Here is a 14,498-nt window from a genome sequence, read left to right on the forward strand (position 1 = left end):
CATTTGGTAATAAGAAAGTTGTAATTGGCTTAGCCTGTGGCCAGCCTTTCTTCCCATCTTGATAAGCTTAACCTTCAGGTCTGAGCTTATTCTTAATCTGTCTTTCCTTGGTGGTATCCTTGCTCCACTTCATTCTGACTAAAATTTGAGGTTTTCTGTATTCATCATAAGTGGCCAAAGAAGATAAAAGCTTCAGGAATATAGATTCTCTCTTTTGTAAATGGCTTAGGTCTTAATCAGGGAATTGGAATGTTGATTAGATCTGTAATATGATAAATCTGTGATACTGAATAATATATATCATGAAAATAGCATTTATAATTGTTTTAGGTGTGATAATATTGTGGTTATGTTTTAAAGGAAGTGCCCCTCCCTTTTTGTTTTTAATAATTGCTGAGGAGCACCTGGGTGGCTCAGACCCTTGAGCCTCTGACTCTTGACTTTGGCTCAGGTCATGATCTCATGGTTCATGAAATCCAGCCTGGTGTTGGGCTCTGTGCTGAGCATGGAGTGTGCTTGGGATTCTCTCTCCCTTTCTCTCTGCCCCTCCCCTACTCATTCTCTCTCAAAATAAGCATTTAAAAAAATAATTGCTGATATATTACAGATGAAACTATATGATATCCAGGATTTGCTTCAAAATAATTCTGGTGTTGGAGGGATTGGAAAGTGAGAGGGAGTGGTTAGATAAAACACTCTTGGTCCTTCTTTCATAATTATCGAAGCTGGGCTGTGAGTATGTGAGAGTTTATAATACTGTTCTCTCCCCTCTTGTATATGTAAGAAGTTTTACATTAAAACAGTAAAGAAAAACAAATGGCCTAAGTTTATATTGTTTTTTAGGGTCCCATGTTGGTTGGGATAAAAAATAGTGCTTCTATATCAAGATAAACAGATTCAAACCATGCTCCTTCAACAGGTGCTTATGAAGTACGCAGAAAGTGATTACATGCTTTCCTCTTTCACTTTTCTCCAATATTTATTCAGAAAATATGCCACTGTAGATACAAAGGTTTATAAATAATAGTCTCTACTCTCAGGGAACACACAGTTTATTAAAGAGATAAAGGCAAACTTAGTAAAACAGACATGTCTTAAATACCAAGTATTTCCTACAACATAGAGAAAAGGAGTTAACTTGAAAGGCAGTCAGAATGGCCTGGCTAATAAGTACGAGTTTTTTTTTATAGGTTTAAAAACTTGGTTATACTATTAAATAGAACAGTGGTACCTTTCATACATTGGTAATTTTATTCTGTTATGAAAATTCCTTAATGTTTCTCCTTTTCAAAGAAGATAAATGATGACCAGGGGAAATGGGAGCAGGGTCTCCCAGGAGCATGCACGTAAGAGACATGGAGTAATTTATTGAGCCTCTAGATAGGGTTGTGGAACCATCACTTCAGTTTATCACTTACCTCTACAAGTTACACTGAGCCCAGATGTAGAGATACGAGTTGAATTGAGCTAGAATGGGCGTTTGCAGAGGGACATGTAGCACTAAGCACAAGAAAAAGTGGAAGCCCACATTGTTTGCAAGATGGACTTTTTGTGTAAATCCCTGTGGTTCTCCAGTGTGTATGTATATATGGAAGGGGGATCATCTTGAGGGAGTGGTGATGGGTGGGAGCTCTGCACAACTTACTTCCAGGTAAAATGGTTCTGTTTTTTCAGGTCAACCAAGTTACTCATGATCAAGCTGTGGTGCTACAAAGTGCCCTTCAGAGCATTCCTAATCCATCATCTGAATGCATGCTTAGAAATGTGTCAATTCGTCTTGCTCAGCAAATATCTGATGAGGTTAGTATTAAAGTTTTTAAGCTCTGAAATCCTGCAAGGTTTGTTTCTTCCCACTTTTGACCCTCTGTTTAAGAAATAACCCTTATCGCAATTTAGGGCTCAGTTTTCCTAGGCCCACTTTAGTCACTGTCTCACTCTAGAGTTCCCGTAATATGAATTTTATCTAATATCAATGTTAGTACTTTCCAGTTAGAATCCTCTTCATGTACAATAAACAGCATCCTTAAAGTATGTAATTCAATTTTGACAAATGCGTGTATGTTTAAGTCCACCATCATTTCCATTGCTCTGTATGCCCCTTTGCAGTCCTTCTTCCCTCTACTCCTTAACCCCAGGTAACCAGTCATCTTTTGTCAGTATAGAATAGTTTTCATTTTCTAGAATTTTGTGCAGTGTGTGTTCTTTCATGTCTGGCTTCTTCCACTCCGCATAATGACATTGAGAATTGTCTGTGCTGTGTGGACCATTGATTAGTCCATTCCTCTTTACTGCTGTGAGTAGTATCCCATTGTGAGTATTCCACATTCGTACACTTGGTGAGGGACTTTTGGATAATTTCCCTGTTCTGGCTGTGAGTAAAGCTGCTGTGACCATTCTATACAGGTGTTTGTGTGGACTTGGTTTTCATTTTTCATGGGTTAAAAAAACGAGGAGTATAATGATGTGGGTCATCTTTGTAGTCATTTTAAGATTCTTCTGAAAGTAGTATAGGGCCAGATAATTTCTCGTATTGCTGTTAAATTGGGGGGGGGGTGGGGGAAGGAAAGGATAAAAGCAATTTGGGAACCTAAAAATAATAGTACTGCTTTATAGCCATTCCTATCTCCTTGATAAGGAGAAGCATTTTTTTCTTGTTAATATCTTACTCTAATACTCTATCAAACAGTTTGTTATTATTTATTGTCTTGCAGGCTTCAAGATATATGCCTGATATTTGTGTAATTAGAGCTATTCAGAAAATTATCTGGGCATCAGGATGTGGGGCCCTACAGCTAGTATTTAGCCCAAATGAGGAAATCACTAAAATTTATGAGAAGGTAAGAATTATCTCAAAAATGTTTTCCTTTTAAATAAATGTTGTTTAATTGTGCACGAGGCCCAAATTATTACATCTGCTACCTTTAAAAATGCAATCATTTGCATCTTAATGGCTGAAAATTAGAGGGTAGCTATAGGTAAGATGAGAATACAGTAAAATTTTACTTTTGAAATAAAGTACTTCAGAATCCTGCCATGAGGCTGCTTTTTTAAAATAAGAAACCTTTTCTACTTCTCACTAAGGTGAGATATAATGATCTTGTGTTGAATGTGTTTTTTCCCATTCTCTCCATTCTTCTTTCATCTTTCTGTCCTAATGTTTCTGTCCTAAATATTCGTTTAGGTAACTGTCAGCTGTGGTATCCTGCTGCTTAAATATTTTTGATTCTCTTAAAGCCGTCAAAAGTAGAAAGTGTCAGCCAATTTAGGTATCCTGTCTGACCTTCCCTTAGATTAAATTAAGCAAATTATTTACAGAAGCAAATCTGTGTTTGACTCTTTGATTTCCTGTCCTATGTACCTTGCCTTTGATAACCACTATGCATATTTAGAAGAGGAAATTAAACTGTAGGAACTTCGCAGCTCGGTAGAGCTTCCTTGTTATGGCCAATATAATCCTGTTTTTCCCAGGATATATGTTGGAGTCCTATAGCATCTGTCTGGTACAGTGCGTGGGCTAGTATTTGAATGTTTATTCTATTTTAGGCATGTAGTGTAATTACTACTTTTTGATAAAGTCAGATTAGAATTTAATAACTACCTACCGAAGCATATTTTAGATTGTAAAACCTTCCTGAATGATTGGCCAAGACAGTGGCTTTCAAATAAAACGGCACTATACGTATACTACGCTTTGGAACTAGTCCTAAGTTCCTAACTCGGCAGTGCTAGAGTGGTTCTTGAGAAAGGGAATGATTATTCAGAAGGTCCTGAGAAGCCTGAAGGACAAAAAGGCAGGTGGTATTCTCAGTGTCCTCCTTGGATGATGTAGAAAAATACTCCCTCCTTGGGATGTAGAAAAATACTGGAATTAGACTTCATTGTCTATTGTAGTCATTTCCGTACTATTCTAAACTGGTCTCAAATTGCAGGTAAAGAGGCTGAGGCCAAATGGTTTAAGTGAGTCGGTAAGTTTTAAGCACTATCTTGAAGTTGTATGAGATTTTTCTTAAGTGCATCTCTAGGTAATTTGCCTCTGACCATAATTTTACAGACCAATGCAGGCAATGAGCCAGACTTGGAGGATGAGCAGGTTTGCTGTGAAGCATTGGAAGTGATGACATTATGTTTTGCCTTGATTCCGACAGCCTTAGATGCTCTTAGTAAAGAAAAGGCTTGGCAGACATTCATTATTGACTTACTGTTGCACTGTCACAGCAAGTAAGTGTCTTTTTTAATTGTAAAAAACTTGATCTTTTGTTAAGCAGAAATGTATGCTGGCAGGATTTATCCCAGATATCAAATATTTATTGTCTCTACAGCATGGTAATGTTCAGGAAAATTTTGTTTAACTATGTTTTTGCCTGGACCTAAATTTGTTTGGTTTCAGTCTCGCAAAATGGCAACATTAAATCTCAGAGTACCATTAATTTTTCTCTAATTTCAGAATTTAGTCTTGCCTAAGTGAGGTACATATTTTAATCCTCTTTTAAAATCTGGTTTACAGGAATTTTTTTTTTAATGTTTATTTTTGAGAGAGAGACAGAGCATGAGCAGGGGAGCGGCAGAGACCAAGGGAGACACAGAATCCGAAACAGGCTCAAGGCTCTGAGCTGTCAGCACAGAGCCGGACATGGGGCTCAAACTCCCCAACCAAGAGATCATGACCTGAGTCAAAGTCGAACACGCAACCGACTGAGTCACCCAGGTGCCCCTCGTTTATAGGATTTAAATTAAATAGGGGAGCCTGGGTGACTCAGGTGGTTAAGCGTCTGGTTCTTGATTTTGACTCAGGTCATAATATCTTGTTTCATGGGCTCAAGCCCCTGCATTGGGCTCTGCACTGATAGTGCAGAGCCTGCTTGGGATTCTCTCTCTCTCTCTGCCCCTCCGCCACTCATGCTCTCCCCCTACATCTGTCTCTCAAAATAAATAAACTTTAAATCAATTAAATGGGACATTAACATTCTATCTTGGATACTTACATGCCAGGTTTTTTTAAGAGAAATTGTTGATTCGGTATGAAATTCACAAAGCAGGGTTATGGTAAGAGCTTCTGCATTCTATACTGAGAATAAAGACCAACTTTATATAAAGCCCTCGTTTTCAGTTCAGGATCATTTAATCATTGACATAAACTTTGTTTCGGACTTCTTTTTGTGCAAGTCAGTTAGATTTGTAGAAAATACTGGTTTCCATCCTCTTGTGTCATTCTAATCCTGACGTTCATAAGGTGATTTTTTAAAGTCGAGCTCTAATTTGTGTCCCTGTTCTATGTAATTAATCTGTCTTGCATGCATTTTGTGAAAAGACCAAAAATGCTCACTTTTATTCTCTCAAATGCCATTCAGCAGTGACAGAAATCACTGATTAATGTAAAGTCAGAATAAACAGTTGCTGAAATAAAATCCAGTGATAAGACTTTTTAAAAAGTGCTCATTCCATAGGATGCTGTAATGTGAATTGAGAATGTCTACTATTTTAGAAGTTCCTTGGTAATTTCCTTGAAGACCTCTATTACAGCCTATTCTGAAAGTCCTTTGACAGGACCTACCGCCCCCCCCCCCCCCCAATAATACTGAGCTTGCTATCTGCTTGAGAAGACTTGATCATCATTGGACAGCCCTGTATGTTAAGAAAAATAGGTTGAGTGAGTTTGGTTTTATTTAATAATGCATTGGGTGGAGGGAGGAGAGGAAAGATGATTGGCCAAACAATAATAGTGAAGTCAAACCTAGAGGTAGCAAATTTTTCATTCTATGTTGAATTTTAAATTTGAAACTAAATTTGGAACTTATTTCACTTCCTTGGCTGCTAAGTATTAAGGAACTTGGTTTTGCAGGTTTTCTTGCTCTCTATCCTTTATGAAAATTCCCCCTTATAGGAAATTAGAACCATTTCCCTCTTCCTCTTCCCAAAATTTCACACAATGAAGTAAAGTTCTGTAGACAGCACTTCATCTCAGTTCTCCTCTGTCACTTTGTCTTCAACAACACAATAGGTCTTCTAGGGTCAAAATCTCTTTGAGCTTTAGGTATCTGATTTTCTGTAGTACTGGCTCTCATCTTGCCCTGAGTTTTCAATCATTTTATATATAGCCGAGTACTTATGGTAGGTTCAAAATCCCTTATTTCCAGTTTGTAAGAATTTGACAGCAAACCTGACTTGACCATAATTTTTTGGCATTACCTTTCTAAAATCTGAATCCCCAAACATATCTGGCTCCCAACAGTTTCAGTTATGGCGTTGTGGACCTGCCTACATGAAGCTATTCTTCAGATCAAATTTATAGGTATACCAGTATACCTATATACAGTGCATTTCCCACATGTGTTTTCTCACTTAATTCTGTAGCAACTCAGAAGTAGACTGCTGCTAAAGGGACTAAGGCTGAAGTTCTGTGACAGTGTCATACCTCTTGAGATCTAACTTTCTGCTACACAGTTGTATTCGGTGTAATCATAACCCATGAGCAAATTAATGTGAGACCCTACTATGTGCTTGGCAATGAAAAGTCCAAAGTTAAATAAGATCGGTTCCTTGTACTCATGAAACTTTGAGACAGAAATTAGGTTCATAAAAGGCAAAGTACTCTGGGAATTTGAAGAGTAAGTACTCTGGGAATTAGAAGAGTAACAATTACTTTCTACCTAGAATGAGCAGAAGTAAAGGTTCTTTGCAGAACATAACGTGTGAGTCTTGGGTAAGACTTATGCATACATACAAATTGAAGATGGGCATTGGCAGTGCTCCCCCTCAACCTCACTCCCCATTATGTTGTTTTTACTTCTGTATTGTTAGACTCCATATACTTTTCTACCTCCTCCATATTGCTTTCACCCTCATCTAAGCAGCCAGCACCCATTGCCTGCACAACCACAGTATCCTTAATCTTCCCACCCTAGTGCTGCACCACTAAATTACTATTCTAATCTGGTGACCACACTTCAGACAGTGTGATCTTTGCCAAGCATGATCATGTTTTCCTATTAAAGTCTTTCTGTGCCTTTCCATTACCTTTGAATGAAGTCTAAATACTTAAATTTGATTTATAACCACTCCACAGTTTGGCCCTTGCTTCTACTCATGTTTTAACTTAAAGTGCCACACTTTCCAGTACGTTTTCTGGAAAGCCTCCCAGACCTCTGTTCATATTAGATGAAGTCTGTTTCCACATCATAACACTGAACTTATTGTAATCACTTACAACTGGGTTTAAATTCCTTTAGGTGGCTATGTTTTTTCTAGCCCCTTCTAGCACCTGTTGCTTTATACCCTGCCTATTTAACTCCTTTATGGTACCTCTGATTGATGAAGGCATTTGAGTTTGCCACCTCTGGCATAGTGCTTTCAGGAAAAAGCTGAGTAGTCTGGTTTGATGTGTGAAGGAGGAGTACAGGATAATATTGTAAAGGGGATTAGTAGGAGTTGGTTTACAGAAGGTCTTTGATGTTGAGATCTAAGTAGTGTTTAATTTTAATACGGTAGGCAGTCTTGTTGGTGAATAATTTCTCAAGTACCTATTGTGTATCAAGCACTATCGTAGCTACTAGGGACATACAGCACTAAACAAAACAAACCATCAGCCTTGTTAGAATATAAGAACTAATGAGGATGGGGAGTGGGAAGGACAGACATGGGAAAATATATAGTATGTTAGATAGTAATAAATGCTATGGAGAGAAATAAAGCAGGGAAGGTGATAAGAAGTAGTAGGGAGTCCATTGAGTTTTGTTTTATGTAGGATAGAGAAGGCTGCCTAAGAAAGTGACATATTTAAACAAAGCTCTGAAAGAGTAAGGTGGTGATCCATGTAGGCTAATGGGGCAAGTGCCTTTTAACCATAAGGAACAACAGATGTAAATGTCCTGAGGCAGGAACATGCCTAATGTGCTAAAGAACAGCAAGGAGACCAGTATGGCTGGAGCAGTGAGTGAGGAGTAGGCAGTTGTAGGAGGTGAGGTCAGAAAATTAACAGGCAGCCTGTTAAGATTTTATAGATCATCGTAACGACATGGATTTTTTGTTTTGTTTTTTTACTATAAGTGAGATGGGAATCCTGTTTTATGGTTTTGAGCAGAAGAATCATGTGCTCTGAGTTATTAACATTTTGAGTTTATTCTGGTTGCTTTGTTGAGAATAAGTTCTAGATTGTCAAGAAAAATGGATTTTTAATCCAAATAAAACATTGACAGTGCCTGGAGGGTGGTAGTATTAGAAATGGTGAGAAATGAATTTTTGAGTAATTTGTAAAGGTATGAGCAACAGGATTTGTTGATAGGCAAATGTTTCTTTGGAAGCATTACAGAAATCTGCATGTATGTGAGAGGTTACATCAAGAAATGACAAATAAGGGACGCCTGGGTGGCGCAGTCGGTTAAGCGTCCGACTTCAGCCAGGTCACGATCTCACGGTCCGTGAGTTCGAGCCCCGCATCAGGCTCTGGGCTGATGGCTCGGAGCCTGGAGCCTGCTTCCGATTCTGTGTCTCCCTCTCTCTCTGCCCCTCCCCCGTTCATGCTCTGTCTCTCTCTGTCCCAAAAATAAAATAAAAAACGTTGAAAAAAAAAAATTTAAAAAAGAAATGACAAATAATCTGTATAGATCCCTACTTTATTTGGGCTGTATACCTAACTTTTTAAAAAAATAAACTAGGATAGTGCGAATGACCTACACTTTTGAAACTCTAATAAAAGTTTCTTTAGAAGCATTGCAGAAATCGGCATGTATGTGAGAGATTTCATCAGGAAATGACAAATACTCTGTATAGATCCCTACTTTATTTGGGCTGTATACTTATCTTTTTAAAAAAATTAACTAGGATAGTGCAAATGACATACACTTTTGGAAATCTAATAAAAGTTATGGACTTTCTCCCCAGAAAACTTAGGTACTCCTGACTTCAGTTTATTTGTGTTCCACCAAACTCAACCCACAAATCTTCTGAAGTCCCTCTGGTTTATAAGATCATATACAAGTTTCTAGAAACATTCAGGAGGGAGGTTAGTACACAGAATATGTGCTGTCAAGTCCTTTACCTTGAGCTATAAATTTGGTTCTAAGCTGTCTGTCAGCTAGCACAAAGAAATATGATAGTTACTCACAAAATGTAGTTTGCAGTGTCTGTTAAGATACACAAATGCTTGGCAGATACTTGTTAAGCATCTTCCAGACATTGTTCTGAGTGTCAGAAACTCTGGCATCTGTAAAGCAAAGCCCTCCACTTTCTAATGGAGACAAACCACTGTCTTCTAAACAAACAACATTTATGCATGTGGTAACTGAACTGGTTCTCAACATCTGTATTATGTCGGACACTATTCTAGGTTCTGGAGGGACAACGGTAAACTATATGATGTCTCTACCCTCTTGGACATTTACTCTAGTGAGATCTATATAATATATAATTTTTTTTAATGTTTATTTTTGAGAGAGAGAAAAAGCATGAGTGGGGAAGGGGGCAGAGAGAGACAGAGACACAGGATCTGAAGCAGGCTCCAGGCTCTGAGCTGTCAGCACAGAGCCTGATACGGGGCTCAACCCATGAGCCGTGACATCATGACCTGAGCCGAAGTCGGACGCTTAAACAACTGAGCCACATATATATATATATATATATATATAGTGTGTGTGGATGAGATTCATAATGATAAAGTAAAATTCTCACTACTGGGACCATAGATAAGTTCTTCACGTGGGTCATCATAGAATATTGTATAATAGAATGGTTCTCAATCTTTACCACACATTAACGTCACTTGAAGGATTTGTTAAAATAACAGATTGCTGGGTACCACCCCCAGTATTTCTGATTCAGCAGGTCCGGGATGCGACCTGATAATTTGCATTTTCAACAAGTTCCCAAATGATGCTGATGCTGTTGATCTGAGGACCATGTTTTGGGAACCACTAGTATAATATAAGGGACATTGCAGCAATATCCTTACTGTAATTGCAACAGAATTCCTACAGAGTTCTTTGCTCCAAAGTGCAGTTGAGTAAAAATTCTGTGGACGGCCAAAAAGATGTGTAAGATTCCCTATGGAACATCTTGTATCTAGCGGACCATTTTCAGCCTTTTTCAAGAAACCGGTGTTACAGAACATCCCTTAAACTCTTCTGTGACAATTTGAGGTTCTAGTTCTTGGCATACAGCCTACTAAGTTGTCTGTTTTATGTTGCCTTCTTAAGGGGGTGTTACCTTGTATCCTTGTATTTTTACTTTTCATTTACCCTTTATTCCACCCCACCCCCTCCCCCAAAGAAAAACCAGTGTTGGAATTTTGTTATTTTTCTTCATGCAAATAATATATTAAATATGAAACATTTTTATTTCAGAACTGTTCGCCAGGTGGCTCAGGAGCAGTTCTTTTTAATGTGCACCAGATGTTGCATGGGACACAGGCCTCTACTTTTCTTCATTACTCTGCTCTTTACCGTTTTGGGGGTGAGACATTTTTTAATATGCTTATATCAATGTGATTAATTCTGTAAACAAAGCATTCAGGAATTTATGGTTATAGGTTAAAGTTAGAACAGTCTATATTTATTAAATAAATGATAATTTCCCATACTAATTTAGTATCTGCTCTGGTTAACTCTAGGTTTTTAAAAAGTAGATTCTGAGCTTGGACATGTAAATTCACATTATTCTCTTTTATTGTTTCAGAGCACAGCCAGAGAGAGAGCTAAACATTCAGGCGACTACTTCACCCTTTTAAGGCATCTTCTTAATTATGCTTACAATAGTAATATTAATATACCCAATGCTGAAGTTCTTCTCAATAATGAAATTGATTGGCTTAAAAGAATTAGGGTAAGTTGCTTCTAATACTGTGTTCATTATATCAGTAAGAGTGTTTTATAAATAGTTTGTAGTTTTGAGCATTTTGGTTAAGTGAAAAATATCGAAGAGTAATAGAAAGAGCTAAAGAATACCTTAGTAACTCATGAGTCAAAGAATGAATGCATAACTAGTTTTGTAAAATGCTTTGTTTTACCTGAAGCTTGAAATACTTAATTTCAGCTTCTTGCATTTTAGAATCTTGAGCCTTTTTGCAGATTTTTATCTTCTAAAAAGTTTGGGTTGTTTTCATCAAAAATCAGTCTATAGACTAGCACTTAACTTTTGATTTTAACACTAGATACGCTTTACTCAGAATTGTGTGAGAAATTTATTTCTAAAGAGATTCATAGCTTTTGCTTGTAGCCTTCAGAAAGTTCTGAAAAGAACTTCCATCTTGCTTAGAAGGGAACGATTTGGCAAGAAAGGGAGTCTTAATTTTAGAGAACAGATGGTTACCAAAGGGGAGGTGGATGAGGGGACCAGGGAATAGGTAATAGGGATTATTAAGGAGGGCACTTCTTGTGATAAGCATTGAGTAATGTGTGGAATCACTGTATTGTACACCTGAAACTAATAGAACAAACACTGTATGTTAACTACACTGGAACACACACACACACACACACGTATATATTTGTTGATTTATTTTTAAAATTATTTTAAAAGAATGGGAAGGTTTAGGGGAATTATCTCACATATGTCCAGTTCACTCTTGTCTGGCTCCTCCCTCCCTTTCATAAGTTAGGCATTTGGGATTTTCTCTTTGGCAGGATGATGTTAAACGAACAGGTGAAACCGGTGTTGAAGAGACGATCTTGGAAGGCCACCTTGGGGTAACAAAAGAATTACTGGCCTTTCAAACCCCTGAGAAAAAGTATCACATTGGTTGTGAAAAAGGAGGTGCTAATCTCATTAAAGTAAGTTTTGTCCTAAGCTAGATATCATAACCTAAATGTTTGTTACCAAGTGTGTTGGTTTATAGTATGTCTTTGGTGTATTAATTTTTTCTCTCTCCTACTTTTTGAGAATTGTTAGAGGTTACAGTAATTTTTTAAATACAGTTTCTAAATTTTGTATATAAATAAAATGTGAGTAAAATAACATGTATTTTATAAATAAGCACTACATTTTTTACTTAGAAAATCTTTTTTACTTCATCAGACTATATAAAACAAGACAAACCTATTTGTAAGACTATGCATCTTGTTTATCATTTTTAATGAGTTTCTTTACATATGTGTAACTAAAGGAAACAAGAAGTATCAGTACATGTTATTTTTATTCAAAATGAGCTTTGGGGGTGCCCGGATGGCTCTGTCATTTAAGCGTGTCAATCTTGATTTCAGTTCTCCGTCTCTCTCTTTCTCTCTCTCTCAAGCTCAAATAAAAATAAATGAATAAATAACCAAAATGAGTTTTGGTATACATATGATTAAAGGAATAAACTTATTTAAAATGTAAATTTTGTTAAGCGCTACAGTCAACCTGGGGCTTAAAAAATTTTTTTAGCCTGAGAAATTGGGTATAAGTTGTAGTAAATAGTGGTTTGACGTGGAATCTTTTTATTAGAAAATCCAAGTAAGTTTTCTCGGATGTGATGATACCTTTAATTCTGACCATTAATTTTAGCACTGTTTCCCTTCCAAGAGAGATTTCTTTCCTTAAAAAGGCATATATAGATATACACACAACTTTGTGTGTCATACGTATAAACATTATATAAATATAGCTATACATATATGTAAAAAATATAACAGACATCTATAACTGCTAAATGTGTAATCCTCTTTTCATCTCTTGTAGGAATTAATTGATGATTTCATCTTCCCTGCATCCAATGTTTATCTGCAATATATGAGAAATGGAGAGCTGCCCGCTGAACAAGCAATTCCAGTCTGTAGCTCCCCAGCTACCATTAATGCTGGTTTTGAGTTACTTGTAGCATTAGCGGTTGGCTGCGTGAGGAATCTTAAACAGATAGTAGATTCCTTGACTGAAATGTATTACATTGGCACAGCAATAACTAGTAAGTATAGTAAAATACAGTGTTGTGCTGACAGGTAATTCTCTGATGTGTTCAAATTCTGTTTTCCTATTTTTCTTTTAGTAAACATCTTCAACTCTTGTTTTTCTTTCAGGAACTAGCAAATGGATGTGTAATTTAACACCATTACAAGCAAAGAGGCTTGATGTAGAAAAAAAATATCAGTTGTTTATTAAATGTCTTCCTGTAAGGGGTTTGAGTATTTAGCAAAATAAATTTTGTCTCAGTCAAATCTGGAGTAAAACCCAAACTACAGAGTAATAACTAGTCAAAATAAGTGCCAGCGTTCAGAGCTAAAACTCAAGTTCCGGGGGCACCTGGGTGGCTCAGTCAGTTAATCGTCTGACTTCAGCTCAGGTCATGATCTCCACAGTTCCTAAGTTAAAGCCCCACATCAGGCTTGTTGCTGTCAGCACAGAGCCTGCTTCAGATTCTCTACCCCTTCCCTGCTTGCACTGGCTTCAAAAAAAACAAAAAACAAACCTCAAGTTGCATGACTTAGAAAACCTTTCAGGCCTTCCTCACTTAGAAGCTCTTTAATACTGTTTTCATATGAGCTTGAAGGAAATCTGGTTTTAAAGATTAGAAGATGAAAAGATAACCTTCTAATGCACCTTATGTTCTCAGCTAATGCCCACATGAAGCCCTTGAAATTAGTTGTGGGCTCCAGATCTCACAGATGTGGAACTGAGGCCCCAAAGGGATTGGGGCAATAATCAGTGACCAAAAAAGCAGAAATAAATCAAACATAATGGAGGCTGTTTTGATTTGAGAAAACCAGTGTTTATCTACAAAGCTTAAGGATGTGTCATTGATTGTAGTAAATCTTTAAAAACATCAATTTATTTTTTGATATATTGTATTTCATAAGGACATTTTTAATAACATTTTCGGAGGTTCTAATTAAACTGCTTAAAAGGTTAGACCTGGGGCACCTGAGTGGCTCAGTCGGTTAAGGTCAAGATCTTGTGGTTTGTGGGTTCAAGCCCCAGATCAAGCTCTGTGCTGACAGCTCAGAGCCTGGAGCCTGCTTTCAGATTCCGTGTCTCTCTATCAAAAATGAATAAACGTTTAAAGAAAGTTTAAGTTTAAAAAAAAAAAAAAAAAAGGTTAGACCTTTAGCTATTCTAGCAAATCCATGTTCAGTAAGGTGCGGTTTTTGTTTTAAAGAAGGATCTTTGTTTTAATAAATTCACACATTCATTTAATTTTCAGTAAGTTGAAATCCTCAAGGGGTACAGTATCATAGATTCTATGTCCAGTGGCTTTGTCCAGATTCCAAGTCTAGGAAGCTTGCTTTGGAATTTGGCATGAACCATACCATGGTTTCTATGAGCGTGGGTTACCTTTCCTCAGAGTACTCTGGTTTTGTTCAGTTTCCCCACCAGGAGTCCCTATGTTGTTCTTTGCTTTGTACACATGAGCACATCTCTTGAACCCAGATAGAATTAATTTCATCTTGGGCGTGAACACCTTCAATTTTAAGATGAGCTGTGTGCTCACTCTGTTTTTGGAGGACCCCATGTCTAACCAGCAAAAAGGTAGCCTTGGACCGCAGCCTTCCAGATAGATTTGCTGTTTTAAAAGTCCTATTCTGAGTACCCCTTCACAG

General features: G+C 37.3%; 1 protein-coding gene across 4 annotated transcripts in view; it reads left to right on the top strand.

The window, feature by feature from the left end:
• Positions 1-14,498, top strand: part of USP9X (ubiquitin specific peptidase 9 X-linked) — a 155,994-nt gene that overhangs the window by 112,947 nt on the left and 28,549 nt on the right. For all 4 annotated transcript variants that reach the window (XM_045051331.1, XM_045051330.1, XM_045051329.1 and 1 more), the window contains exons 24-30: positions 1,675-1,800; positions 2,712-2,837; positions 4,052-4,218; positions 10,335-10,443; positions 10,666-10,812; positions 11,613-11,759; positions 12,646-12,868. In XM_045051331.1, the coding sequence (XP_044907266.1) occupies positions 1,675-1,800; positions 2,712-2,837; positions 4,052-4,218; positions 10,335-10,443; positions 10,666-10,812; positions 11,613-11,759; positions 12,646-12,868 (1,045 nt within the window). The remainder of the gene's footprint in view (positions 1-1,674; positions 1,801-2,711; positions 2,838-4,051; positions 4,219-10,334; positions 10,444-10,665; positions 10,813-11,612; positions 11,760-12,645; positions 12,869-14,498) is intronic.

The sequence above is a fragment of the Felis catus genome, chromosome X (genome assembly GCF_018350175.1).
Source record: "Felis catus isolate Fca126 chromosome X, F.catus_Fca126_mat1.0, whole genome shotgun sequence".
Classification (NCBI taxonomy): domain Eukaryota; kingdom Metazoa; phylum Chordata; class Mammalia; order Carnivora; family Felidae; genus Felis; species Felis catus.